This window comes from Zonotrichia leucophrys, unplaced genomic scaffold (assembly GCF_028769735.1).
Source record: "Zonotrichia leucophrys gambelii isolate GWCS_2022_RI unplaced genomic scaffold, RI_Zleu_2.0 Scaffold_154_110643, whole genome shotgun sequence".
NCBI lineage: Eukaryota > Metazoa > Chordata > Aves > Passeriformes > Passerellidae > Zonotrichia > Zonotrichia leucophrys.
Window position 1 is genome coordinate 53,215 of NW_026992359.1, and position 26,827 is coordinate 80,041.

Sequence of the window (26,827 nt, forward strand, 5' to 3'; positions counted from 1 at the left end):
TTTAGAGATGCGTCCGGGAGGTCCCACAAGTCCGTTATGACTTGGAAGGATCCTCAAACCCAGCAGTGGGAGACGGATGTTGCTGAGGTGGAAGGTTCACCTCAGGTTGCTGAATTGGCTGCGGTTGTTAGGGCTTTTGAAAGGTTCTCAGAACCATTTAATCTGATTACAGACTCTGCATACGTGGCAGGAGTAGTATCCAGGGCAGATCAAGTAATACTGCAAGAAGTATCTAACATCGCACTTTTTTAATTGCTCTCAAAACCGGCAAAGTTAGTCACTCACCGAGAGCAACCCTTTTATGTGATGCATGTCAGGTCACACACTGACTTGCCAGGGTTTATCGCTGAAGGCCATAGAAGGGCAGATGCTCTTGCTGCACCTGCAGTGATGGCCACTCCCCCAAATGGTTTTGAAGAGGCAAAAATGAGCCACCAGCTTTTCCACCAAAATGCACCTGGCCTAGTTTGTCAGTTTAATATCACTTGAGAACAGGCCAAAGTGATTGTGGCCACATGCCCCAATTGCCAACAACATGCACTCCCTACAGTGAGTACGGGAGCAAACCCAAGGGGACTGAACAGTTGAGAACTGTGGCAAACAGATGTAACACACATACAGTCTTTTGGACGGCAGAAATATGTTCATGTTAGTGTAGATACCTTTTCTGGAGCGGTCTATGCTTCTGCCCACACAGGAGAATCATCTATCGATGCTATTAAGCACCTCTTACAGGCTTTTTCTTTCATGGGCATCCCCAAGGAGTTGAAAACTGATAATGGGCCTGTTTATAAATCCAAGGAATTTGGGAGCTTCCTGCAACAATGGGGAGTAGAGCACAAAACTGGCATCCCTACTCCCCTACAGGTCAAGCCATTGTAGAAAGAACTCACCGTGATATTAAAAGGGTCCTGGACCAGCAACAACAGGTTCTGAAGGTAGAACCTCCCCACATCCGGTTATCCAGGGCGCTATTCACAATCAATTTTCTGAATTGTTCTTTTGACAGCCTGAACCCACCCATCCTACGCCACTTTTGGGGGGTGCAGTCATAGGTTGATTAAAGAAAAACTTCCAGTTTTACTAAAGGACCCTGAGACTTGGAAAATGGTGGGACCTTACAAATTGGTTACTTGGGGACGTGAATATGCCTGTGTGTCCACCCCCTCTGGTTTAAAGTGGGTTCCTTCCAAATGGGTAAAGCTCTATGTTCCCAAAGTCTCAGAGAAATCTACAGAAGCGCCCCAGGTTGCTCATGCTGCCTGGAGAAGAAAACGGCCACACGCGTTCTCTGGAGGAAATTCCATTTAAGACTCATATCTGGAATAGTTTGTAATATATGTTTGTTTCAAGTTCTTGTACCAGTTTAGATCCCACTGTTCGTGTGTAGTCTCGAGATGCCATGAGACCGATCCTGCTTCTCGTCCTACTCGTGATCATCCCACCTGCAATCTCCTGCATAGTCCCTCAGTCCAAACCACGTATGGACTACCTTGGCAAAGGCTCTTGGACATCATCAGAGAAACTGACAACGGGCTGAATGGACTGTTCAAAGGCTGGGGACTCGCGGGCTGGTTGGGATCTATTCTGAAAACTGTGGTTTTAGTGCTGTTTATTTTAGTTATAGTTATTGTAGTTGTTAGCATTGTTTTGGGACTAATCAAATGCATAGTCCTCAAGCTAATTTCAAGCTCGTCTCCCCCTCCTGAGGTCTACCATTTGGAAGCCCTCAGTGCTCCAATGGATGACCTGGAAGCCTCAGTGGAAAACACTGACTCTCCTGTAGAGGAAGAACTGATTTACCAACCATGGTTTGGCAAGCATTCTGCACTACAAGCCCAGTCCTCTTCTTTTTAAACAAAACTAGGGGGAGATGTTGCGGTGTGTTTTAAACTTCCAGGTCACCTCCCAGGTGTGGCAATACCTCTCTTCCCCTTCCCCCCTCGCCCCCTTGCTGAGTGAGTCCTGTCAATCAGGCTTAACATTCCAACAAGGCGTCGTGCGGTTGGGCAAGTTCAAAGGATGCCCCTCAGGCCCAGTGGTCATTGGCCTGTCTAGATGTCCCTTGTCCCTTGAGACCCTGCCCCCCCACTTGGTTGGTGGCTCACCTGTCCCCTCCCCCTGAGCTTAAAAGGTGAAACAGGCCATGCGGTCGCCATTCTGTTGGAGCTCTTCCCAAGACTAAGACTCTGTAACAATGGAATAAACCACTGGATATAACCCTCCAGCAGAATCCTCTCCTTTTTCTCTTCACCATCGCTTGAAGCTTCCATCCTGGACTTGTTTGGCTGCCTAGCTGCAATCACCAGCAAGCTAAAGGTGTCTCTGGGGTGGTACACCACAGCTGCTGCCTTCGGCCTAGCAGCGAGGGTCAGATTGGCCCAGGCACAATCTAACTGGTAATATTGGGATTCATATTCCAATAGAAATATAGGAATGTTGAAATACTGGGATGCAAGGCTATTGGAAAATTGAAATATTGAAATATTGGAAACCAGAGCTGTTGGAAAATTGAAACACTGGAATGCAGGAACAGTGGATTATGGAAATATTGGGATACAGAACTACTGGTGGACTATTGAATAATGGCATACATAAATACTGGAATATGGCAAGAGCCAACCTGGCAGCCCTACGGGACACAGGGACAAATTAAAGCCACCTCTGCCAGGAAATAAATGGATAAATCAAGAGGAAATTCCCAATCCTTCCACCTCCCATAGGGATACCAGGACTGGGAGACCACAAGCAAACCCCATTCAATAACCATCATTAACCCCAGGGCTTAATTATTTCACACATCATCCCCCAGTCCTCACCTGGGACCAGCCACTGAACCCCAAAATTCCAGCACCAAGCTCCATACCTCTCTCTCATGCCAAACCCAGCTTTTTAAATGTTCCCCAAAATGCTCAAAAATGAGGGAAAATTTCATCCCAGTGCCCACAAAACCCTCCCCCCGCTCAGCCTGGGAACGCTGCTCCCCCAGTTGGCACATCCAGGTGCAGAATTTCTCCTGCTCCCAGCGCTTCTCCTGCACAGAAAAATCAAAGAATCGGGAATTTGGGTCAGCTGGGACAAAGCCAAATCCCAGCTGGGATTTCTGCGGTATTCGCCGGCCACAGGCAGGTCCTGACAGCTCCTCACACCCCTTGGAATTCCAGAGCTGGCAGCAAAACATTCCTGCAGTTCAGAAACCCCTGGAATTAATCAGTAATTGCACTTAACCGACCCGGAGCGAGGATCCGGAGGGATCCCTGAAAACCAACCCCCATTCTGGGGTTTGCAGGATTTTAGCCACAAAGTTTAAGGACTTTCTTTGGGAAAAGGAAGATGAGTTTCCACACAGCAGGAATATTCCCATCGGAAGGTGTTTTCTTGGGCAAAGTTACAATTTTGTGTGATAAAAAGCAGCAGATGGAGAACACGAGAGCCAGGAATGGGAAGGAAGTGTCTGCAGGTTGGAATCCAAGGGGTATATCCCTAAAAATGTTCCTTTGCCCTCCCCAGGATGGTCCTCACACTGAAATCAGAGGGGTTTATTTCCAAAAATGCTCCCTGCCCTTCATAGGAATCTCCATGTTGAAATCCAAAGGGAAGGCACACCCTCCCTAGGAGGGTCCCCATGTTGGAATCCAAGTGTTCCCCCTTGAGTGGCTCCTGTAAGACACCGCCCCAAAACCCCCAGCGAAGTTTGGGGGGCTCTGTCTGGGTTCAGCCCCCCCCCTTAGGACCCCCAGATTCCCTGCAAGGGCTGGGGGCTCATGACAGCTTCAGCAAGGCACCCTCAGGCCCCTCAAGACCCCCCTTTCAGAGATCCTTAACCTCACCAAGGGATCTTCTGCCCCCTTGGTGCCTCCTCAGGACACCCAGATCCCCTTCAGGGGCCAGGGGTCTCAACCCCTTCTCATGACACCCTCACTAAGGAACCCGCAGGACCCCCCCAAATTCCTACCAATGGTCAGGAGCTCCCCCTCCTCCCCAGTCACACCCTCACCAGGAGACCCTCAGAGCTCCCAACACCCCCAAACCTCACCAAAGGGCCTTCAGCCCCCTCAGGATTCCCCCAAACCCCCAGCAAGGGCTGGGGGTCTCAGTCCCTCCTCATCACAGGATCCTCAGCCCTCTCACGACCCCCCAAAACCTCCCAATGGCCAGGGGTCCCAATCCCCCTCATGACCCCCTCACCCAAAGCCCCTCAGAGCTTCTCAGGACCCCAACATCGCACCAAGTGCTCAGTGTCCCCTCAGACCCCCCAGAGCCCCCTCATGGCCCCCAGAGTCCCCTCAGGACCCCCATTCCCGCTCTCCCGGGCCTGCCCATGTGTGTGGGGCGTGTTCCCGGGCCCGGCTGCCGGGGGGCTGTGGCTGGGCAGCCCTCCCGTACTCACAGCTCCAGGATGCCGGGTCCCCCTTGTGCACCCCGGCGCGGTCAGCGGCCCCTCTGCCCAGCACGGCGCTGACGCTCTGCAGCGGCACGTACAGCTCGCCGTTGATGCTGTGTGAAATAACCAGGCCAGGAGACTTTTTCTCCTTTTAATGCCTTTGTGAAAAGTGATCAGCTCAAGGCTGGGAGGCTCGATGGGTCTGCGGCTTCTCCGTCATTGCTCCCAAGGGCACTCAGAAGAGAAGAAACGTGCAGCTTTGTGCCCTAAGAGAGCAGAGTTGGGGGTACCGTCCTCACAAGAGCAGCAGGGTTATACCCCGTATTTTTCTCAACTTTCACGTTTTGCTGTCCTGGAGTCTTGGCTCCAGCTGAGGTCTTTGGTCAGAGCGAGGGGCAACAAAAGTTCTCAGCATCTCTGGAGGATCGGTACTTTGTTCCTCACGTCCAGACATCACTCTGATCTCTTAATTCTGTGTTGGCTAGTTGTTTTGGGGGTCTTTTTGGTAAGTGTGGTTAAGTGGCTTCCCATGGCATGCTGGTGCTGAAGTTATTTTGCATGCCCTCTGATGCCCCCTACCATGTCCCCTCCTCTCACTCTCTGGGGAGAAGGGCTATCAACTTAGCCACAGGCAGGGCCTTACCTGAAATAAACAGGGCCAGGAGACTTCTTCTCCTTTTTAATGTCTTTATTAAAAGTGATCAGCTCAGGATTGGGCGGCTCGGCAGGGCTGCAGTCCCCGTCGCATCTCCCAGGGCGACTCAGAGGAGGAGGATATGCGCAGCTCTGTCCGCTAGGGGCAGAGCCAGGGGATCCAGTCCTCGTGGGAGCCTTTAGGGCGTGGTGTCCCCGTCAGATCTTACTTTCCCTGGCTCTGTACAGCCTGGTCCCGGCGTTGGGATGACTCTCTGCTCAGGGCGAGAGGGACTCCGCATCTCTGCAGGCTCAGCACTTGGCTCCTCACGTCCGGACATCACTTTAGTCTCTCAACTCTTAGGTGGCTCGTTGTTTTTAGGGTTTTCTCGTTGCATTTGGAGTCGGGGGTCCCACAAAGCATGTTGGTCCTGGAGTCACTTTGCATAAGCCCCCCCACCCTCTCAGGTGTCTTCACTATGGTAGGAACTTTAGCTTCGGGGAAGGGCCATTACCCCACCCCAGCCAGGGCCTTTACTAATACAAAAGGGGTGACAAGCTACAATGACCCGTGATTACAATAACAAAGCACACAGAACCCTGGCAGGGACAGAGATCTGGCTGCCTTTTTGTAACTTTTTCTTACAAAAAAATATTAACCGAATTTTTGTTCATAACATTACCGATACAAAAGAAGTAGTTAACGAAAAAAACCGGTGATTACAATAACAAACAGGTAGAACTCCACCTTGGCAGCAACTGGTCCAACCTGTTCACTTTGCAACATTTTTACAAAAAAAATGGGTAGCCTTTTTTTACTCATAACACCGTGCAGCTGCTCGCCTTCGCTCACTTGCCCACGGACGTTAAAGCCATAACCCAACTTGGACTTGACAATGCGGACGATGCGGGGCCTGCCCGGGGATCCTTTCCCAGCCCTGTTCCGCACCCCCGGCCACTCTTCCCCTCCTCATCCGCCATCTTGGCATCTGCGCACGGCACGTGTCACGAGAGCAGGCCCGCGACGGCCACCGTAGAGACCCGGCCCTCCCGTCCGCGCTGCGGGGAGCAATGGGTAATGAACTCCGCGGAGCGGTCGAGCGCCTTTACCGCGCCGCGGACCGTGGGGGTGATGGGAAATGTAGTCAGAGAGACGGAGAGGCGGAGAGAGGGCAGCGCATGCGCTGTAGGGGGTGGGAACAGGGGTGTTGCCATGGGAACGGGGAGAGGTGGGCATGGGAATGGGGGCTACAGGTGCCATGGGCCTGGGGGACTGTTACGGTGGGAATGGGCAGATGTAGGTATGGGAATGAGGTGCTGTTACCATGGTAATGATTGGGCTGTGGGCGTGGGAACCGGGAGGGGGGTGTTGCCATGGGAACAGAAGGGTGTGGTTGCCGTGGGATTGGGGGGGGTCTGAATGCATGAGGACAGGGGGCTGCTGACATGAGAACGGGTGACGGTTGCCATGGAGATAGGATGCTGTTGCTATGAGAACGGGTGTGCGTTACTATGGAAACAGAGGGTGCGGTTTCCCTGGGAACTGGCAGGGGGCACTGTTTGTGGCAGTGCTGTGCAGTGACTCCCAAAAATCCTCCAAATCCGACAAGGATCTGCTCAACAGCCTGACCAGGACCCTGCAGTTTGGGTCCAATAAGAGGAACAAGGGTCCTATGCCCTCTGGCATCAGGGGCAGGAAGGGGGAGCTCCTGGCTGTACTAGGAGCACTGGGAACACTGGAATGGGGAGCTCTGGGCAGCCCTACATGGGACCTCCCCCACTCGTGGGCAACCCCAAAGCATGGGAGCACAGTATCCTGGTGGGGGGACGTATGGGGGGTGCCCTGGGGCAGGGACCTCCGTGGCCCCAGTGCCCCCAGTGTCACAGCACGCTCTCGTCGTCATGGGGGTCCCGCTGTCCCTTGTGGGGTCCTGACAGCTCCGCGTTGGTCCCTTGTGGATTGTGAGATGGGGCAGGGCCGGGGGACACCCGTGAGGACCGTGAGGCTGACACCAATTCTGGGAACCTGGGTGGGGGTGACACCTGTGGGTGACGTATCCCAGGGTAACCTCCTCTACGCACCCCCTGCCCACTCAGTGCCCACAACATGGGTGTTGAGAACAGCCCCCTCCTCCACGGGGAGCCCTGTGGGGGTACGGGGGGATCTGGGTGGTTTGTGGGGAGGGAAAAGGGGGAGTCCCAGCCAGAGCCCCCAACTCACGTGTCCTGGAGCTTCCTAGTTTCTGCAAGGAAAAGGGGAGGGGGTGACCGTGGGGACCCCAGGACCCCTGAACCTTCCCGGGACCTTGGCAGCTCCAACCACCCACGGGACCCCCAAATCCCCACTGCAGCCCCAATTCCTAGAGGACTCTGGACTCCCCCAAGACAATCTGAGCACGCCTGAAGCCCCCTAGTACTTTTACACCACTGAAGGGTCCCAAATCCCCCGTGGTACCCCCCACCCTCTGAGTCCCCAAAACCGCAAGCCTGGCAGGGAGGGGCACCCCCCAAACACCCCCAGGATCCCAAAAACATCCCCCAACATCCTTGCACATCCTAGTGCCACCTCAATGTTCCACAAGGCCCAGCTGGGATGGCCCTGAAGTCAAACCAAGACCCTCCAAATTCCACCCAGATCCCCCACGACACCCAGTCGAGATCACTGCAGGCTCAGTGTCCCCCAGCTCAGGTGCCCCAGGTGCTGCTGATCTCTGTCCCCACTCTGGGGGCTCCCCCTCACTACAGGACCCCCATCCCCTCCATTGTCACCCACCCCGGCGGTGCCACCAGTGACAGCCCCCGATGACAGCCAGGAGCAGGAGCAGGAACAGGAGGGTCCTGCCGACATTCACAGCCACTGCTGGGGACAGAGGGGGACACACTGGGGTCACCCATCACCCCAAGGGTCATGAACATCCTGGTGACCATGTGTTACCTGACCTGTGACCCAGGGTGAGCCAGGTGTCACCTCCAGTGCCAGGTCTGGGCTGACTGCCCGGAACACGCGGTGTCCGTCCTGTCCCAGCTGGTTGGTGGCCACGCATTGGTAGATGCCCGAATGTCCCACATCGATGTCCCTGAGCTCCAGGAGGGGACCCTGGGCCACCTCCTGCCCGTTGTGCAGCCAGGTGAAGGTGACAGGTGCTGAGCCCACCTGCACCGAGCAGCGCAGGGTCATGTTGTCACCTGCACGCACCTGGTGTGACAGGGGACTGAGGGTGATGGTGGCATTGGCCACGGGCACTGTGGGGACACAGACAGGGCTGACACCAGCCAAGGTGGGTTGGGGGTGCCGTGGGTGGGGTCACTCCCAGCCCGAGGGTCCTGCTCACCCAGGACGGTGATATTCAGGGGGTCACTCTCGGCCATGTTGTCCCCGTCACTGACCCGGCACCGGTACTGGCCGCTGTCATTGTCTCCAAGATGGCGCAGATGCAGGCAAGGGCCGGTGCCCAGCAGTGCCCCCGAGCCCTCCCTGAGCCACGAGAAGGACAGGGGACCTGTCCCCGCGGCCACTGCGCAGCTCAGCACCAGGCTGTCCCCGAGTGCCACCTGTCCCCCTGGGGGCTGTGCTGACACGGACACCCTGGTGGGTGGGACCCCTGTGGATGGACACAGGAGGGATTGGGGACCCAGAAGGGATGGGGGACATGGGAAGGTAAAGAGGGGGATTGGAGGGGAGTGGAGAGGATCTAAGTGAGCAGAAGGGGACCTGGGAGGCATGTTGGGACCTGGGGACAATGGCAAGACCCCGTGGAAATAGGGAAAGACCCAGGCAGGGATGGGGAAAGGGGGAGAGGCTGATGAGACTCAGGGAATGATTTGAGGTTTAGAGATGGACACGTGGACCCAGGGAAGGAAGGGAGACCAGAAGGTGGAGCAGGGACCTTGGAAATGTTGAGGAATCCAGGGAGGGCTGGGGAGGACATAGAGAGGGATGAGGGATCTGCATGGGGGAACTGGGCAGTCCTGGGGGAAACCAAGAGGGACTTGGGAAATTTGGGGTGACCCAGGCCAGAGTAAAGGGAGGGATGAAGGATTCAGGCAGTGGTGGCGAAACCCTTGGAGGATGTCGGGCTTCAATGGCTCCATCCTTGCACTCACTGTGCACTGTCACTGTCACCAGATTGGACTCTCTCCATAGTGACAACACCCGGCCCTTGCAGCGGTACTGGCCGCTGTGGCGCAGCTGCAGGGGGGACAGGGACAGCTCGGTCCCATCGTGGAGCCCCCCCAGTTCCTTCCCATCATGGTAGAAGGACACCCTGGTGACCGGATTGTTTCGCCAGCCCCGGCAGCGCAGTGTCACTGTGTCCCCCTCCAGCAGCACCCTTGTCGGCACCTGAAGGACCAGCTTGTCTGGGGGACAGAGGAGTCCTATTACACTTTATGGCACTGAGTCCCTCGCATTGGGTCACAAGCAGCACACCAGGGGTCCCCAGTTCCAACACGTGGTTCCTCCCAACCTGGGATGTCCCCAGAGCAGGAGATGGCTCCTGGTCACACAGGAGGTGACCCATTGATTGGAGCCCACCCAGAGCTCTTGGGGTCCCTGCAGGTGCCAGCCTGGGGGCACCCACACCCCCCTCACCATATAAGACTGTCATGGAGAGGCTGAGCCCGGTTCTGGGTCTGTCACATCTGTAGGTGCCACTCTCAGTGACAGTAAAGTGGTCTGGTCCCTTTGGCCCCCAGCGCTGCCTGTCCTTGTACCAGATGGTGGCACCGGCCGTCCCCGAGCCCTGGCAGGTCAGTGTCACCCGGTCCCACAGCACTGCTGGCTTCCAGGGGGGCTCCACCAGGAGCTGGGTGGTCTGGGCACCTGTGGGTGACAGGGGACACCAGCCTGCCAGGGCCAGCGTGGGGCTGGCGACAGCGGGGTGGGGCCATGGCATCCCCCGAGGACTCACCAGCGAGGCGAAGGGTCTGGGCTGGAAGGGAAAAGGGACAGGGCTGGGTGGGGGTAGCACCATGGGAACAGTGGCACAGCGGTACAGGGTGTGGAGGCTGTCCCTAACTGTCCCCATGGGGACAGCAGTTCTTCTGGGAAAGTGTGTCTGGGTGGTCCCCAAAAGATTCTGAGAGGCAGGGGTACATGTCTGTGTCACAGCCACCCAAACACTATATTCCTGTGGCACAGATACCTTGGGAACAGGAACTGGTCCCCTTCTGTCCCTGCATCCCAGTTCCCTTGTCCCTACCCCCAGAGCTACCTGAGCCCAAAGGTGCCAGTCCCCACGTTCCAGTCCCCACATCCCCATCCCCAAATTCCTGATCCCTGTTCCTTTCCCCAAAGCCACCCCCACAACCCTTTTCCCACCCAGGTCCACTGTGAGTAACACGGACTGGCTCTGCTGCTATTGGAGACCTCAGGGGACCCCACAGCCCCCTGTGCCCCTCCCCTCCCCATCCCTGGGGTGTCAGGCCCAGGCCCGGGGCACTCACCCCACAGGAGTAGTGCCACCTTCCCGGCCATCCCAGTGTCCCCAGCCATGTGCACTGGCTGTCACTCGCTGCTGTGGCCACCGCTCCCCTGGCTGGTGGCTCTTCGGATGAAGGGGAAGGAAGCGAGGTCACATCCGTCCCCACGTGTAGGTGGCCCTCGTTGGGGCAGGGTGGTCCCAAGTTGGGCACAGGCTGGGGGCATTCTGGGATAGTCTGGAGACATGGTGGGTGATGGTGTTGCCAGGAGTGGGGGGCTCAGGGAACATGGGGAATGATGGGTGCCCAGGAGAATGGGGGTCCAGGGGAATTGGGGTCTCCATGCCTGGGGGATTCAGGGATGGGGGTGCTGTGGGAACATGGTCCCCAGAGATTTGGGGTCATGGCATGTGGGTGCCAGGGTTGGGGGTGCAGGGGGAAAAAGAGGACTCTTGGGAATAGGGGTTCTGGGGGAAGAAGCAGCCCATGGGATGGGATCAAGGCAATGGTGGTGCTGGGCAATGGTGGTCCTGGGATGGGGGTCCCCAGGGAGGAGAAACCAAGGTAATGGGGGTTCCATGGTTGGGTTGCCAGGGGAATGGGGGTTCCAGGGATGGGCAGTAGCTGGATGGGCACAGTGGTCACAACTCCTTCATGGGGTGCTTCAGATTTTGGGGTGACCCAGGGCCCAGCACAGCTCCCCAGTGCTTATGGCCAGGGAGGCACCCCTGGGTTGTCCTGGGAGGCTCTGTGTCTCTGTCCCAGATACCCCTGTGCTTTTGCCTATGCCCTCCAATTTCCTGGCTCAGCCATCCCAGGGAGCACCTGAGCAGGTAACAGTGGCGTGGATCCCAGAAAGAGGAAAATGAGGGGGTAGGGGGTGCAGGCAGTGGCTGGGGGGCTGGGAGGGGGGGAGAATGGGTCCCTCTGGCTGGGACCTCAAACACTTTCATTTTCTCTTTCCTGCAGCAGAAAGAAGAGGTCATTGGTTCAGTTTAGAGAATCTTTTTAGCAGTTGTTGTCTCATTAAGTCACTCTCAAAAAAAACAAACAAATCCTGAACAAACTGGACGTTTCTGTTACCTTTAGGAGCCCATTGGTGCACCCCACAGCAGCATTTGCTTGTGGATAACAGAGAGTGTGGAATCTCCCTGAGTGTCCAACAGCTCCATGGGATTGTTCCCTTCCTACTGGGCAGCAACACAGCCCTGAAGGGAGCCTTTTCTTGGGCCACATTTAGGAACTCTCTCCATTTTGCTCAATCCCACCCTGAAACTTGACTGACTTCCCATGGAGGAAGAGGAGAAGCTCTGTCCATCCTTGGGACAGTGCACAGGAATCTGTGGAAATGCCCATGTGTGCCTCAGAGTCTGATTCCCTGGTAAATCCACTCCAGCCTGCCCTGAATTCCCCTGCCTGGGCACTCCCTGCTCCTGCTCTGACACCCCTGTTCCCCAGCCCCTCGTGTGCAGCCCCTGCTCAATATTTCCACACTTTTCCCTCTCTTCTGGTGTGCACATCCAGGACCCAAACATTCTTTCCATGAGGTTCCTAAGGGCTGACAGGTATTGTTCAAGAAGGAGGGTCCAGGTCAGGATGTTGAGCAGATTGTTGTGGGATTTGGAGTAGTTTTGTGGTTTTCTCAGACCCTTGGGCAAAGGCACAAAATGATCAATTGCTGCATTTCCAGACAGGTTCCCTCACAGCTGCATTTGCAGGGGGTGTTTCCAGCCAGCCCTGTTCTGAAAACCATGAAAGGCCCTCTCAGAGCCACTGCTTGAGCTCCCTTTGTGGTTTGTGCTTCTTGCAGAGCTGAGCAAACCACAGCCAGGCCTTTTTCCACCCACAGAATTCTCACCTCTGCAGCAGCTCTAAAGCTGCCAGAATCAAAGCCAAGGGGGCAGGGGGGACCCTCGGGTGCTGGCAATGGCCACCTGGGGCTGGCCAGAGAAGGGCTGGGCAATGGCCATCCCTGTGCAGTGGGGCTGGGCCATGGCTGGGCCCCACCCTTGCATTGACAGGGGACCCCAGGATGTGCCACCCCTGGGAAAGGCACCAGGAATGTGCAGTGACATTTCTGGAACCACCACTCCCCGGGACAGGACCCTCCATGCCAGGATATGTCACCCCCTGAGACCGGATGCCCCCAGGACAGGACCCCCCTGGATGTGGCCCCCTCAGGACCGAACCGCCCCTTTGCCATCTGACTCTCAGCACAAACGGTCTCTTCCTTCTTGTCCAGGGAAAAGAAAGTGAAAGTGTTGAGGGGGCGCAGCCCAACGCCTCCATCCCCCACAGCCTCCCCACCCTTCCCTGCACCCCCCACTCCCCTCGCTCCCCCCCACCCTTTCCCTGCTCAGGTGCTCTCCAGGATTGCTGAGTCATGAACTAGGGATGAGGGAACATGACACAAAAGGGAGGAAAATAAGGGAAAATAGAGAAATAAAGACATGAAAAAGTGAAGGGCAAGGGAGGCCACAGAGGCAGAGCTACCAAGGACCCCCATGCCCAGGAAATGAGCAACCCAGGGGGGCAGTGTTGGGCCCGGGGTCACCCCAAAATCTGAGGCAACCAGGAGGGGAGCTGAGACCCCTGGGCCTGACGAGCCACTGCCCATCCCTGGGACCTCCATTCCCCTGGAAATCAAATAATGGGACCTCCATTCCTTATATTCCTCCCTGTGATCCCCATCCCAGTACTGACATTCGCCAGGATCTCCATGGCCCAGGGCCCCCATTCCAAAGGAACCCTCTCCTGTTCATTCCATCCCCTGAAATCTTCCTTTCCCAAGAACCTTAAAACTCTCAGGAACCCCTCTTCCCACAGGAACCCCCATTCCCCCAGAATCCCCATCCCATGACCCCAAATCCTTGGAGCCCACGCTCCCCTGTGACTCCCATCCCTGTGTCCCCCCAGCCCTGTACATCCCCATTCCCACGGACTCCATCCCTAGGATCTCCCATTTCCCTGGACACCCTTACCCAGGTCCCCAAACGAACTGAGGCCCCCCACTCCTGGGAACCCCATGTCCCACTATGTCCCACCCAGCCTTGTCCCCAGCCTGTGCCCAGCTTGTGGCCACCCTGCCCCCACCAAGGGCCACCTTCACGTGGGGACGGATGTGACCTCGCTTCCTTCCCCTTCATCCGAAGAGCGGCCAGCCAGGGAAGCGGTGGCCACAGCAGCGAGTGACAGCCAGTGCACATGGCGGGGGACACCAGGATGGCCGGGAGGGTGGCGCTGCTCCTGTGGGGTGAGTGCCCCGGGCACGGGCCTGACACCCCGGGGATGGGGAGGGGAGGGGTCACAGGGAGGCTGCGCGGTCCCCTGAAATCCCCAATGCCAGCAGAGCCAGTCCATGTTACCCACAGTGGGTGGGACTGGGCATATAGGGTAACTTTGGGGACAGGGAGAGGGGGGCAGGAATTCAGGGATGGGGATGTGGGGACAAGAATGTGGGGACTGGCACCTTTGGGCTCAGGGAGCTCTGGGGATAGGGACAAAGGAACAGACGGGGACAAGAACGGTGAGGATGTGGCCATAGGGATGGGATCATGGGGATGGGATCATGAGCTGGTGGGGGTGACCTGGGCCAGCATGGGCTGTGTCCTTGGTGTCCTTGTAGCCAGGGTGTTCACAGTGTCCCCATGTTCTGCCTCAGCCCCAAGTGGCCTTGGTGTCCCTGTTCCCAAGGTGTCTGTGCCACAGGGATGTGGTGCATGGGTGGCTGTGACACAGACATGTCCCCTGACCATCCAATTCTTTTGTGGCCACCCAGACACATTTTCTAACAAGAACTGCTGTCCCCATGGGCACAGTTTGGGGACATCCCCCACACCCTGTGCTCCAGGTGCTGCTACCCCTGCAGGGCCACCCCCACCCACCCACCCCCACCCAGCCCTGTCCCTTCTCCCTTCCAGCCCAGTCCCTCAGCCTCGCTGGTGAGTCCTTGGGGATGCCATGTCCCCATCCCGCTGTCCCCAGCCCCACACTGGCCTTGGCAGGCTGGTGTCCCCTGTCACCCACAGGTGCCCAGACCACCCAGCTCCTGGTGGAGCCCCCCTGGAGGCCAGCGGTGCTGTGGGACCTGGTGACACTGACCTGCCAGGGCTTGGGGACCGCCGGTGCCACCACCTGGTACAAGGACAGGCAGCTCTGGTGGCAGGAGGGACCTGATAACTTCACTGTCACCCAGAGTGGCACCTACATGTGTACCCGGCCTGGCACTGGGCTCAGTCCCCCCATGATGGTCTCAGATGGTGAGTGGGGATGTAAATGATCAGGGTGACCCCTGACAAGTCAGAGTGGACTCCACTCCTTAGGTGGCATCACAACCTTTGTGTGGCAAGAGCCTGTGCCCTGCACACAGGGACATCCCCGTGCACCCAGATGTTCTCAGGGTCACAGGGACCACCTTGGACCTGTCTTGAGCCCCTTGATGAGAGGGGACCCTCCTGTCCCACAGATAATCTGGTGCTGCAGGTGCCAACAGGGGTGCTGCTGGAGGGGGACACGATGACACTGCGCTGTCGGTGCGGCCATTGGAACCACACAGTCACCAGGGTGCGATTTTACCAGGACGAGAAGGAAGTGAGGGGGTTCATCAATGGGACCGAGCTGTCCCTGTACCCCCTGCAGCTGAACCACAGTGGCCACTACAGCTGCGGGGGCTTGGTGGGGTCCTGGCAGTCAAAGTCAGCAGCAGTGACAGTGACAGTGCATGGTGAGCACTCCCATGGCTGGAACTCCAGTCTCCTGACACCCCCAATGACCCTTCCCAGCAGGCTCAGAGTCACAGTCCTCACCTCCCCTCTCCTACCCTGAGCTCTACCTGGTGCCACTGCTGGAGGGACCCCTGAACCCACCATGGGGTCCCTCCTGACTCTCAGCTGCCTCAGCACCCCCAGCCCCCTGTGGCCCCGAGCCCCCCTCCTGCACGTGTTCTACAAGTACAGGCAGGTGGTGGGGGGCCCACAGGGGTCCCCGCAGCTGCTGGTGCCCGCTGTGGGGGTCTCCCACTCGGGGAATTACAGCTGCCAGGTGCGCTCCAAGTGGGGGCCGTGCGGAAGAGCAGCGCCCGGCTCCGTGTCATGGTGCGCAGTGAGTGTGGGGATGGGCACAGGGAACTCCCACATCCTGCTAGGGACCCCTGCCCTGGGCACCTCCATGTCCCCCAGACACATTTCTTGGGTCCTTCCATCACTCTACATGTCCCCTCACCCTTCCGTGGCGTGACACCATCCTCAACATCCCCCACCACACCAATCCCTGCCCATCCCCATGCCCCCACTCTGGCTGCCAGCCCCTCGCTGTGGCCTCAGCCCTGTCTCTGTCCCCGCAGTGCCTGTGGACAATGTCACCATCACCCCCGGTGTCCTGGAGGTGACACCACAAGATAAATGGACACACAGGGAAACAGGTGGGGTCCCTCAGGTTCGCAAGGGAGTGCAGGACCCCTGGAGTGATGTGCGACCCTGATGTGTCCCCCTCTGTTTCTTGCAGTGGCCGCAGGGATCGGTGGAGCCCTTTTGTTCCTGCTCCTGATCATGGGTGTCATTGTGGCCTGGCACTGATGGCACAGTGTGGGTGGGTGACAATTGGGGGCACAGGGGTCCCAGGGAGGTGTAGAGGCCCCCCAGAGCTGGGGAGCAATAGGGCAGCACCCACAGCCCCAGAAGTGTGACCTTGTCTGGGGGTCCTGTCGGGTTTGGGGAGGTGCTGGAGAGTCCTGGAGGGATGTTGGGTGTTCTTTCAGGAGCTCTGGGGATGTCGGGGGAGGGTTTCTGTCCTGCTGGGCTTTGAGTTCTTGAGGCTGAGTTGGTAAGGGACACTGGGGAGGTTCATGGATTCTGGGGGCCTTCAGGGATACTTAGGGGTCCTGAGAGAAATTGAGGATCCTGTGGGGGTTCAGGAATCCTGAGCGGGTTCAGGGCTCTGGGACCCCACAGTCACCCCATCCCTCTTTCCTTTGCAGCCGCCAGGAAGCAGCAGGAAAGGTGAGTGGGGGGCTCAAACCACACTCTCCCCTTTTACTGCAACCCCCAAGCCCTCCCATCCCCTCTCCCACATCCCCTTTATTCCCTCAGGGCCCCCCCAGATCCCCAGGCCCCCCCAGAGGAGGGGGAGGTGCTGTACACACACGTCGTGGTCACCAAGAGGGCAGGGGGTGAGTACGGGGAGGGACACTCGCAGAGGGACACGTCACCCACGAGTGTCACCCCACCCAGATCCCACAGCCCGTGTCTCTCTCAGCGTCCCCCCGTGCCACCACCCTCCAGGATCCCCAGGTGACCTACGTGGAGCTGCGGGGACCCCAGGGGCGACCACAGGAACCCGGTGACATCTACAGGAATGTGCTGTGACACTGGGGGAAACTGGGGGGCACTGGGGGTCCCCACCCATGGGCACCCACTCATGAGTGTGCTGCCACTAAAAACTGTCCCTCTCCCTCCCAGTGGGGGCACAAAGGTGCCAAAAGGCTTAGAGAAGAACAATTTCCTGCAACAGTAATGAGAGAAAATAAAACCAACACAAACCGGAACAAGGTTCAGCGTCCAAATGGTCACACGCAGAACGATTTCCAGGCAAAGCCAACTGAAAAGGAACAAACCCTGAACACTTCCCCAAGCACGTTTCCCCCACCAGAGGAAGCTGGCAGGGCCCTGGACTTTCTTTGCTCTGATGGCCAGAGCTGCCATCAGGAGGCTCTTGATTCTCTTGTCCCCTGTCCCTTACCCCTCCTCTGACGTTTTCCCCACACGATGCTCTCACAAAGGCCGTTTGGGGGTTCCAGAGCCTCCCCCTTTTCCAGGGCAGTCGGGATCAGGCCATGGCGCAGGGTGAGGTGTCAGAGAGAGGAAAAGATTTATGTTTGGAGGCATTTTGGGACAGTTGTGTGTTGCAGGGATGGGTCAGGCCTTGCTTTTGGTGAGATAGGGCTCCATCTGTCTGTCATTGTGTCAGCCATGGCACACTGGGGACAGTGTGACGCTCTGCCAAAGCCAGCTCCTGAGTGGCCGGGTGACCAGAAGTGCCAGCTGGGGAGAGGGCACTTGGTGGCCTAACTGCTTAAAAGCCAGAGTATGAGGCAGCCAAGTGCCTGACCATGTCTGTTCTTGGGGTGTCTGTCCCATCCACTCTGGAACCCAGGAGTTGGCAACTCATTTAAATGAGAAATATTTGCCAAGGAAAGTGGGAGCGTTCTCGGAATGGAGACCCATGTCTAAAATTTTTAAATTTGAAAAATGATTTGGCTTTCAGGCAAAAGTGCAAGAAAAGAAATAACAGCTCTTTACTGGGAAATTTATAAACCAGAACAGAACAAACAACACAAACCCTGAACTTTCCCTCCCGCTCAGCGCTGTTGCTTTTTATGGCAGTTATAACTGCGGCCAGCAGGGGGCGCTGCAGGGAGCACTGCCGGCCAGCAGGGGGCTCCCCGGTCCAGCTCCATCCCCTCAGGGGCCATGGCGGCCTCGGACGGGAGGGAGGAGGGGAAATCGCTCCTTTTGCAAACTCAAGGGCTCCAATCGCTCCCGGCACCACCACCGGCAGCAGGCAGAAGCCGCCAAGGCAGCAGGTTGGATCCCAGTGCCCACTGGCAATGTAGCCATGTCCCAGGGCCAGGCACATGCCCTGCGTAACACCCATGACTGCTCTCCATGATCCCAAATGGAAGGAAGGCAGCGCCTGACACCAGGAAGGTATCGAGTCCACAGCAGCACCTCTGGTGGCTTTAGACAACAAATCCTGCAAACCCTCGGCCTTTCACTCCTTTTTCCTTTTCCAGCCCTGGTACAGCAGCTCTGTCAATGTTGATTTGCCTTGGAACTGTCAGCACTGAGCACCTGAGGAAAGCTGGTGCTCAGTGCTGACTCTGCCAGAGCTTGTCCGGGGCCTCCAGAGCATGTTTGCAGTTCCTGCTCTTCCTTGGCCACTGCTGATCCCCACACAGTATCCCCACGGTGAGGAGGAGTAGAGCAGACCCACAGCCCCAAGGGCTCTGAAGTTGCAGCTAGAGCACAGGGACCACCCAGGCTGGGAGCAGTGCCTTGGGACGACAAAATGGGGCAAACTTGGATCTGTGTAGGTCAATGCCCCTGTTCTGCTCTGGGAGCTGCAGACCCTTACAGAGTTGTTGTAATGAGGGACGGGATTCCTGTAATTTAACCATGCTCCTAAAGCATCCCTGTACACAAACAGAGGGCTCCACTGCCTCTCCCAGGCATTTTGGGATTCTGTGGCTGAGGCGGGAGTGGCTGGATGAGGAGGCCCATGGGAACAGCACCTGGCCAGGCAGGTGGAGCAGGAGCGCTGCGAATTCCGCAGGGTGCTCAGGTGAGGCCCACGGGACAGGGAGATGTTGGGGCACTACTTGCCATTCCTGATCCACTCAGATTTTTGGACAGAGCAGTGACACCCATCGGGCTCCCAAACCCCTCAGGGCTCAGGCGCAGCCTCAAAGGACGTCCTGGCCCAGGCCTTGGGGATGATTCAGGTGCTCCTGGGCTCATTCCCAACAAAGGGCAGCGCTCCGTGAGCGGTCAGCACATCCCGAAGGAGCAGCCCGGGGCTGCTGGAGCCCGAGTGCTGTGGGCAAGGACGGCGTGAGGGACCCCGGCCCCGCTCAGCCGGTGCTGCCCCAGGAACGTCTCATCCTGCAGGAGCTCGGCAGCCTCTGCCGGTGCCGGCCCCGGGGCTGTCGGGGGGCGCGGCCGGAGGGGCCGGGGGGCAGCGGGTGGGAAGGGCCGGGATGGAGGGACCGGGACCCCACTGGGGAGCCCCGAGCGTGGAGGGAGCGAAACGGCGGAGGGGAGACCCCGGGACAGGGGGGAACAGAGACCCTGCGGTGGGGTCTGCGGAAAGGAGGGACCGCAATGGTGGTCCTGGAGCACCGGGAAGGGCCCAGCTGCCATCGCGCTGCGAGTGCCGGGACGGTCACAAGGTGTCCGAACCAACTGTGGCAGCGTGTCCGAAGCCACTGTCGCGATGTGTGGGGACCGAGCGTTGCCAGGGTAAGGCCCCCACAGATCCGGGAAGTGGAGGGGTACCCTGGAAGGTGTGCAGCTGGTGTGGGGCAGAGCCCTGTCTATTCCCTGTGCCCTGTGCAGGTGAGGAGGGCAGGGACGGAGCAGCTTTGGGGCCACCTGGGTTCCAGACAGGTGGATCACAGACAGCTACAGGGCACAGCCACTGCTCAATATTTCCATACATTTCCCTCTTGTTTGGCAGCCGATTCCAGAACCCAAACTTTCTTTTCATGTGGTTCCATCGGGCTGCAGGTTTTGTTCAAGGAGGACCTAGTCAGGTTTTTGAACAGATTGTTGTGGCATTTGCAGTAGTTATGGGGCTGTCTCAGTCCCTTGGAGACGGATTAAATGATCAATGGCTACATCTCCGAATGGATTCCCCCACAGCTGCCCCTGCAGGGGGGGATTTCCAGCCAGCCCTGATCTGAAAACCATCAAAGGCCCTCACAGAGCCACTGCTTGAGCCCCGTTTGGGTTTTGTGCTTCTTGCAGGGCTGAGCAAACCACGGCAGGCCTTTTTCCACCCACAGAATTCTCACCTCTGCAGCAGCTCTATAGCTGCCAGAATCAAAGCCAAGGGGGCAGGGAGGACCCTCAGGTGCTGACTGCCACCTGGGGCTGGCCAGAGAAGGGCTGGGCAATGGCCATCCCTGTGCAGTGGGGCTGGGCCATGGCTGGGCCCCACCCTTGGATGGCCACTGGCTTCAAGGAGTAGGAGTTTGGGAGCCCCTTCCTGGCTGGCTCTCCATTCCCCAGCTGCTCTTGCTGGCTCAGATCCTGCAGGGGATGAGCAAGAACAGAGAAATCTGGACCCCTCTGGAGCTGCCATGCACCAGGACAGCACCCCCCTTGGCCATCACGTGTCCCCCCTGGGACAGGATCCCCACAGGACAGAACACCTCCCCCCTCCATCCCCTCCGTTGTGTGACACTGAGCACAAACGGCCTCTTCCTTCTGCTGCAGAAGAGAAAGTGAAAGGGTTAGGGGGGCAGAGCCAGACATCCCCATCCCCCACAGCCTCCCCAGCCCTCCCTGCAGACCCCTCAGCCCTGCTTCCCCCACCCTGAGGTTCACCCAACCCGTTCCCTGCTCAGTTGTTTCCCAGAATCTTCAAGGAACAAACTGGGGCATTGTGAAATTGAGGGATCAAAGGGAGGAAATGGAAAAGAAGAGTGGAAAAAGCTCCTGGGAGCAGGGGGCACAGGGACTAGAGTACCTCAGAATCTCCCTGGGGTGACCCCCAGGCCATCGGGGGGGTCACTTTGGGAGCTGTGCTGGGCTGTGGGTCACTCCAAAATCTGACGCACTCAGGGAAGGGATTGCAACCCATGGACCCACCAAGCCCCTTCCCATCCCTGGCACCCCCACTCCCCTGGGAACCAAACCATGGGACCCCCATTCCTTTTGTCCCCCTTTCCTGGAGACCCCAACCCAGTACTCACATTCCCCAGGATCTCCATGGCCCAGCATCCCATTCCCAAGGAACTCTCTCCCATTTATTCCATCCCCTGAAATCCTCCTTCCCCCAGAACCTTGATTCTCCCAGGACCCCTCATGCCCACGAGATGCCCCATTACCCTGGTACCCTCATCCCTATGACAAGCATCACCTGACCCCAAATCCCTGGAGCCCTCATTGTTCTGGGACTCCCATCCCTAAGTTCCCCCAGCCCTGGGTACCCTCATTCCCATGGCACCTCCATCCATGGTGACTCATCCTCCCTAGGACCCCCATTCCCCTGGGACCTGTCCCTGGCTCTCCAAACTCCCTGTGCCACTCACTCCTGGGAACCCCATGTCCCAACTTCTGCCACTCAACCTTGTCCCCATCCTGTCCCCACCCTCCCACAGCCTGTCCCCAGCTTGTGGCCACCCTGCCCCCACCAGGTGCCACCTACGCATGAGGAAGAGACCTGACCTTGCTTCCTTCCCCTTTGGCCATAGAGCCACCACCCAGGGGACAGCCACCCCCAGCAGTGAGTGACAGTCTGTCCACATGGCTGGAGACACCGGGATGGCCGGGATGTTGGCACTGCTCCTGTGGGGTGAGTGCCCCATGCATGGGACTGACACCCTGAGGATTGACCCCAGTTAGGCAGAGACCAGTGGGGAGGGGGCATAGGGGGGTTGCAGTGTCCCCTGGGGTCCCCAATGCCAGCAGGGCATGGAGCCAGTGTGACCAGAGTTGTGGGGTGGCCATGAGGACAGGAACAGGGGAACTGGGATGTGGGGACAGAAACAGGGGGATGGAGATGTGGGGACAAGGATGTGGCAAAAGGAACTCTGGGGCTGGGGCAGCTGTGGGGAGGGGGACAGGGAATCAGGGATGCAGAGACAGGGACAAGGGTCACACACCATGTGGATGGGCCATAGGGACAGGTGCCATTTCACTGGGATCATGGGCACAGGGCCATGGCTTGTGGCCGTGGGGACAGGCGCTGTAGGGCTGGTGGAGGTGACCTGTGCAAACATGGGGTGTCCACAGTGTTGCCATTTCCTGCGTCAACCCATGATGACCAAGATGTCTCTGTGCTCGGGATGTCCATGCCATACCAGTGTTCCCATGGGGACTGTTTGAGGACAGACGCCTCACCTCATACCCCGGGTGGTGCTGTCCATTCAGTCACACCCCCACTGAGCCCTGTCCCTTCTCCCTTCCAGCCCAGACCCTCGGCTTTGCTGGTGAGTCCTCAGGGGATGCCATTGCCCCACCTCGCTCTCCCCAGCCCCACGCTGGCCCTGGCAGCCTGGTGTCCCCTGTCACCCACAGGTGCCCAGACCACCCAGCTCCTGGTGGATCCTCCCTGGAGGCCGGCAGTGCTGTGGGACCAGGTGACACTGACCTGCCAGGGCTCGGGGACCGCGGGTGCCACCACCTGGTACCAGGATGGGCAGCATTGGTGGCAGGAGGGACCTGCCAACTTCACTGTCACCGCGAGTGGCATCTACAGGTGTGACAGACCTGGCACCGGGCTCAGCCCCCCCATGAGAGTCTTAAATGGTGAGGGGGGTTTGGGTGTCTCCAGCCTGGCACTGTGGGGACCCTGAGGGCTCTGGGTGGGCCCCACTCCATGGGTCACCTCCTGTGTGACCAAAGCCCGTCCCCTGCTCTGGGGACATCCCAGAGCATCCAGTGTGGGGGAAACCATGCTGGAATTGGGGATCCCTGGTGTGCTGGGTGAGACCCAATGGAGGGATCCCCATCAAAAGGGGATATTCCGGTGTGACAGGACCCCTCTCTCCCAAAGCTCGCTTGGTGCTGCAGGTGCCGGCGTGGGAGCTGCTAGAGGGGGACACGATGACACTGCGCTGCCAGTGCTGGCGGGACATGTCGGTCACTGAGGTGCGATTCTACCATGAGGACAAGGAGGTGGGGAGGTCCCTCACTGGGACCAAGCTGTCCCTGTCGCCTCTGCAGCTGAACCACAGTGGCCGCTACCGCTGTGGGGGCCAGGTGGACTCCAAGGTGGCACCATGGATGCTCTCAGCACCAGTGACAGTGACAGTGCATGGTGAGCACCCCCACGGCTGGAACTCCAATCTCCTGTGTCATGGTTTGACCCGGAAGGAGTGGGAATTCTGGGAAGCTGTGGTCAAACCAATGAAGGTTTTGGGTTTCATACTGACACCTGGTGTAGCCAGTGGGGTTTGGACACACCTCCGAGAATACACAGGGGTTAAAAGCAGGGCACTGCCCTGGCATTTCCTCTTTGGACCTCGTCGGCCGAGGAGTTCAGATCTCTCCCCCGCCCGGCCCGCTGCTGCCGGGCGGGGGAGGGGCCAGCCATGCGGTAAGGCCTGGGGCCTGGACAGAGATGGTGTTGAGGGGGCTTCGAGGATGGAAGGGTGGGGGAGCCCCAAGAGACATCGGGCAGCCAGCCACCCCCCCCCCCTTCCCCCCCCCAGGAGAGCAGCCAGCGAGAAGGGGGAGGAAGACTGCCCGGCCGCAGCGGCAGCGTGTGGGCAGCGTGCGTGGGAGCCGACCGACAGACAGAGACTGAAAACTCTTAACCCTTTCTTGCATGATTGGGGCCTTACAAAAATGCTAATCCTCCTCGAAGCTGAATAAGAAGGGAGATGAGAGATAAGGACTTTGGCTCGGAGATTGTGGAGATGATTGGATGGGGAGAGATGATTTGGAGTGGCCTTTTGGCTGGACTTTTTTCTTGTAGCCATGGACTCAGTTGTTCCTGTGACACAGACTGCATTTAGGGGGAGGCAGTGCCTCAAAACCAGGAGGGTTCATTTGTGAGGACCCCCCGGCCCCAGGGGGTTGGAAATATATGGGGGGGACAGTTGTCCCAAAAGCAGAGACTGTGCCTTTTTGGAGTGAGACAAGGCATCCTTGAAAGACCACCCTAAAAGCAGCTCTGGCCATGTCTCGGTGGTGAGAGCACTGAGCATGGAAGGAACATGTCACAAGCGGCAAAATGGACTTTCCGGGCGGTGCCGAAGTGACAAGGAAGCATCCGGGATTTCAGTGTGCTTCCAGAAGCCTATGGAACAAGAAGGACTCCGTTTCCTCTTCATGAACTGATGTTTGAGTATACTAAAGTGTAGTGTCGTGATGGGCTGGGCAGTTGGTGTTTTTTGAGAGAATGTATTGGATTGGGAAAGTCAGGGAGTGGGGAGGAGGAAAAGTGGTTTTTGTAAGGTTTTCAATTTTTTTTTTCTTTTTTTTTCTTATAGTCTTTCCTATTTTTTCCTGTAGTTTTAGGTAATAAAGTGTTATTTATGTTTAAGTTGGAGCCTGTTTTGCTTATTCCTGGTCACATCTCACAGCAGACACCAGGGTGAGGCATTTTCATGGGGGCACTGGCTCTGTGCCAGGCTCAAACCATGACATCCTGACACCCCCAAAGACACCTCCCAGCAGACTCAGAGCCACAGTCCTCACCTCCCCTGTTCTTCCCTGAGCTCTTCCCTGTGCAAGTGCTGGAGGATCCCCCAAACCCACGGTGGGGTGCCCCCTGACTCTCAGCTGCCTCAGCGCCCCCAGCCCCCTGTGGCCCCAAGCCCCCCTCCTGCAAGTGTTCTACTGGGTTGGGCAGGTGGTGGGGGGCCCCGCAGGGGTCCTTCCAGCTGCTGGTTCCCGCCATGGGGGTCTCCCACTTGGGGAATTACAGCTACCAGGTGTGCTCTGAGGGGGGGGCTCTGCGGAAGAGCAGCATCCAGCTCTGTGTCATTGTACACAGTGAGCGCGGGGATGGGCACGGGGAGCCCCCACAGCCTCCTCGAGTGCCATGGTTGGGGACCTCCATGTCCCCCAGAAACATTGTTGGGTCACCCCGCCTTTGCCCAGTGTCCCCTCACCCCTCCCTGGTGTGACCCCATTCCTGACATCCCCCACCACACCCATCCCCTCCATCCCTATCCCCTCACACCGGCTGCCAGCCCCTCGCTGTGGCCTCAGCCCTGTCTGTGTCCCCGCAGTGCCCATGGACATTGCCACCATCACACCCGGTGTCCTGGAGCTGACACCGCGAGACACAGAGACACACAGGGACACAGGTGGGGTCACACAGTGTCACCAGGGAGTGCAGGACCCCTGGGGTCATGGGTGACCCTGATGTGTCCCCCTCTGTTTCTTGCAGTGGCTGCAGGGGTCAGTGGGGCCATTTTGTTCCTGCTCCTGCTTGTGGGTGTCATTGTGGCCTGGCACCAGTGGCACCGCCTGGGTAGGTGACAGTGGGGGCACAGGGCTCCTGGGGATCACTGGGAAGGCCCCCAGAGAGGGGGGCCATAGGGCTGCACCCACAGCCCCTGACCAGGGAGGGGCTCAGCCCCCAGTGACCATGGCTCAGAGCCCTGGGGAGCTGTTGGAGGGTCCTGCAGGGATGTTGGGGGTTCTATCAGGGGTCTCCCCCACTGCCAGGCTCGGGGCTCTGGGGGCTCAGGGTGTTGGTGCAAGTGTGGTGGGTCAGGGATACTGGGGGTGCATCAGGGATACTGGGGGGCCTGGGGAGAATTGTGTATCTGGTGGTGGTTCAGCATTGCCAAGGGTGGATGGGAGCCCCTGGGTCTCCAAAGTCACCCATTCAGTTTTCTTTGCAGATGCCAGGAAGCACCAGGAAAGGTGAGTGCAGCCTTCAGTCATGATACACCTTTTACCCAAACCCCCAACACCTCCCATCCCCTTCCACACAACCCCTTATTCCCACAGGGCCCCCCCAGACCCCATGGCACTCCCAGTGGAGGATCCTCAGGCGACGTACATGGAGCTGCAAAGGCAACCATGGGAACCCAGCGACATCTATGACAACCTACACCAAAAGTTGTGATGCTCTGGGATGTGGGAGGCACTGGGTGACACTGGGGGTGCTCCCTCCATGGCTCCTGTGGTTGCTCACCGTTCCAAGGGAGGTGGCCATGAGTCAGTCAGAGGCTACACAGGGCATCCTGTACTCCCCATTTCCTTTCCCAGTACCCCCAAGGGCTCCCCCATCCCTTTGCTGGTACCTGCAGGGGCTCCCCAGCCCCATCCAAGGGCCCAAGTACCCTCAGGGACTGCCCCATTCTCTCCCCACAGTGCTTGCAGTACACCCAGGGCTTCCCCATCCCTCCTCTCACCACCCCTGTCCCATCCTGCTGTAAAAGCGGGAGTCAGGGAGGATTCTTGCAAAAAGGTTTCTCGGATGAAAATGAAAAACAGAAGTGGCAATATTATATCTGAGAACTGTTTATTGGTAAAGGAGGGTAGGCGTTCGTACTGAAGGAGGAGGGAAGGGAATAGAAAGGGAAAAGGATAGAGAGAGAAACAGAAGACAGGGACAGTGTTACCACAAGAAGCCCGGGCGCTCTGTGGGCATCAGCTGGGCAGATGGAGTGTGTGTGCTGCAAGCCAGGGCGAGCCCACATGGCTTTTGTGAGTGGCTGGGCGTGATTTCCAAGGACGGCACCTGCGTGTCTCTGGCATGGGCGAGCGATGGCTGCTGGCTGGCTGCTGCGGGCTGGCTGCGGGCTGGGGCTGCAGCACTGGTGGCTCTGGGCTGGCTGCAGGGGCTGGGGCTGCGGGGGCAGGTGCAGCATGGGAAACGCGGCAGAGGTGGCGGGTGGGTGGGTGCAGGCAGCATCCGCTCCATCGGGGAAAGCAATGAAGGAATGTCCAGGACGAGCAGGAATGAGCTGCCTCGGGGAAGCAGCGAAGCAGGGAAGAACGGGTGCGGACAGGGAAGAAGGACCACCGGGAGGAAAAGGCAAGGGAGGGGAGTATCTGTGATATTTTTGCCTGACGTCCAGGAGGAATGATGCATCTGACCCCATCTTGTCAGAAGGCTTATTAAGTACTTTATTTTACTATATTATTCTATATTATATTCCATTACATCTAAACTGAATCTGCCAAGCACTCAACTGCACTC

General features: G+C 58.0%; 1 protein-coding gene and 1 long non-coding RNA gene across 2 annotated transcripts; one reads left to right on the forward strand and one right to left on the reverse strand.

The window, feature by feature from the left end:
• Positions 1–6,022: 6,022 nt before the first annotated feature.
• On the reverse strand, positions 6,023–10,493 carry LOC135461037 (Fc receptor-like protein 2). Its single transcript, XM_064738020.1, has 8 exons — positions 10,463–10,493; positions 9,928–9,948; positions 9,609–9,839; positions 9,122–9,376; positions 8,350–8,619; positions 7,958–8,260; positions 7,791–7,877; positions 6,023–6,201 (listed from the first exon to the last, which is right to left on the reverse strand). The coding sequence occupies exons 1-8, from the start codon at positions 10,491–10,493 to the stop codon at positions 6,023–6,025; spliced, it is 1,377 nt and encodes a 458-aa protein (XP_064594090.1).
• Positions 10,494–21,429: 10,936 nt separating this feature from the next.
• LOC135461035 (uncharacterized) lies at positions 21,430–22,464 on the forward strand. Its single transcript, XR_010443321.1, has 3 exons — positions 21,430–21,511; positions 21,952–22,148; positions 22,237–22,464. It is a non-coding gene; the product is annotated as an uncharacterized LOC135461035 (long non-coding RNA).
• Positions 22,465–26,827: the final 4,363 nt, after the last annotated feature.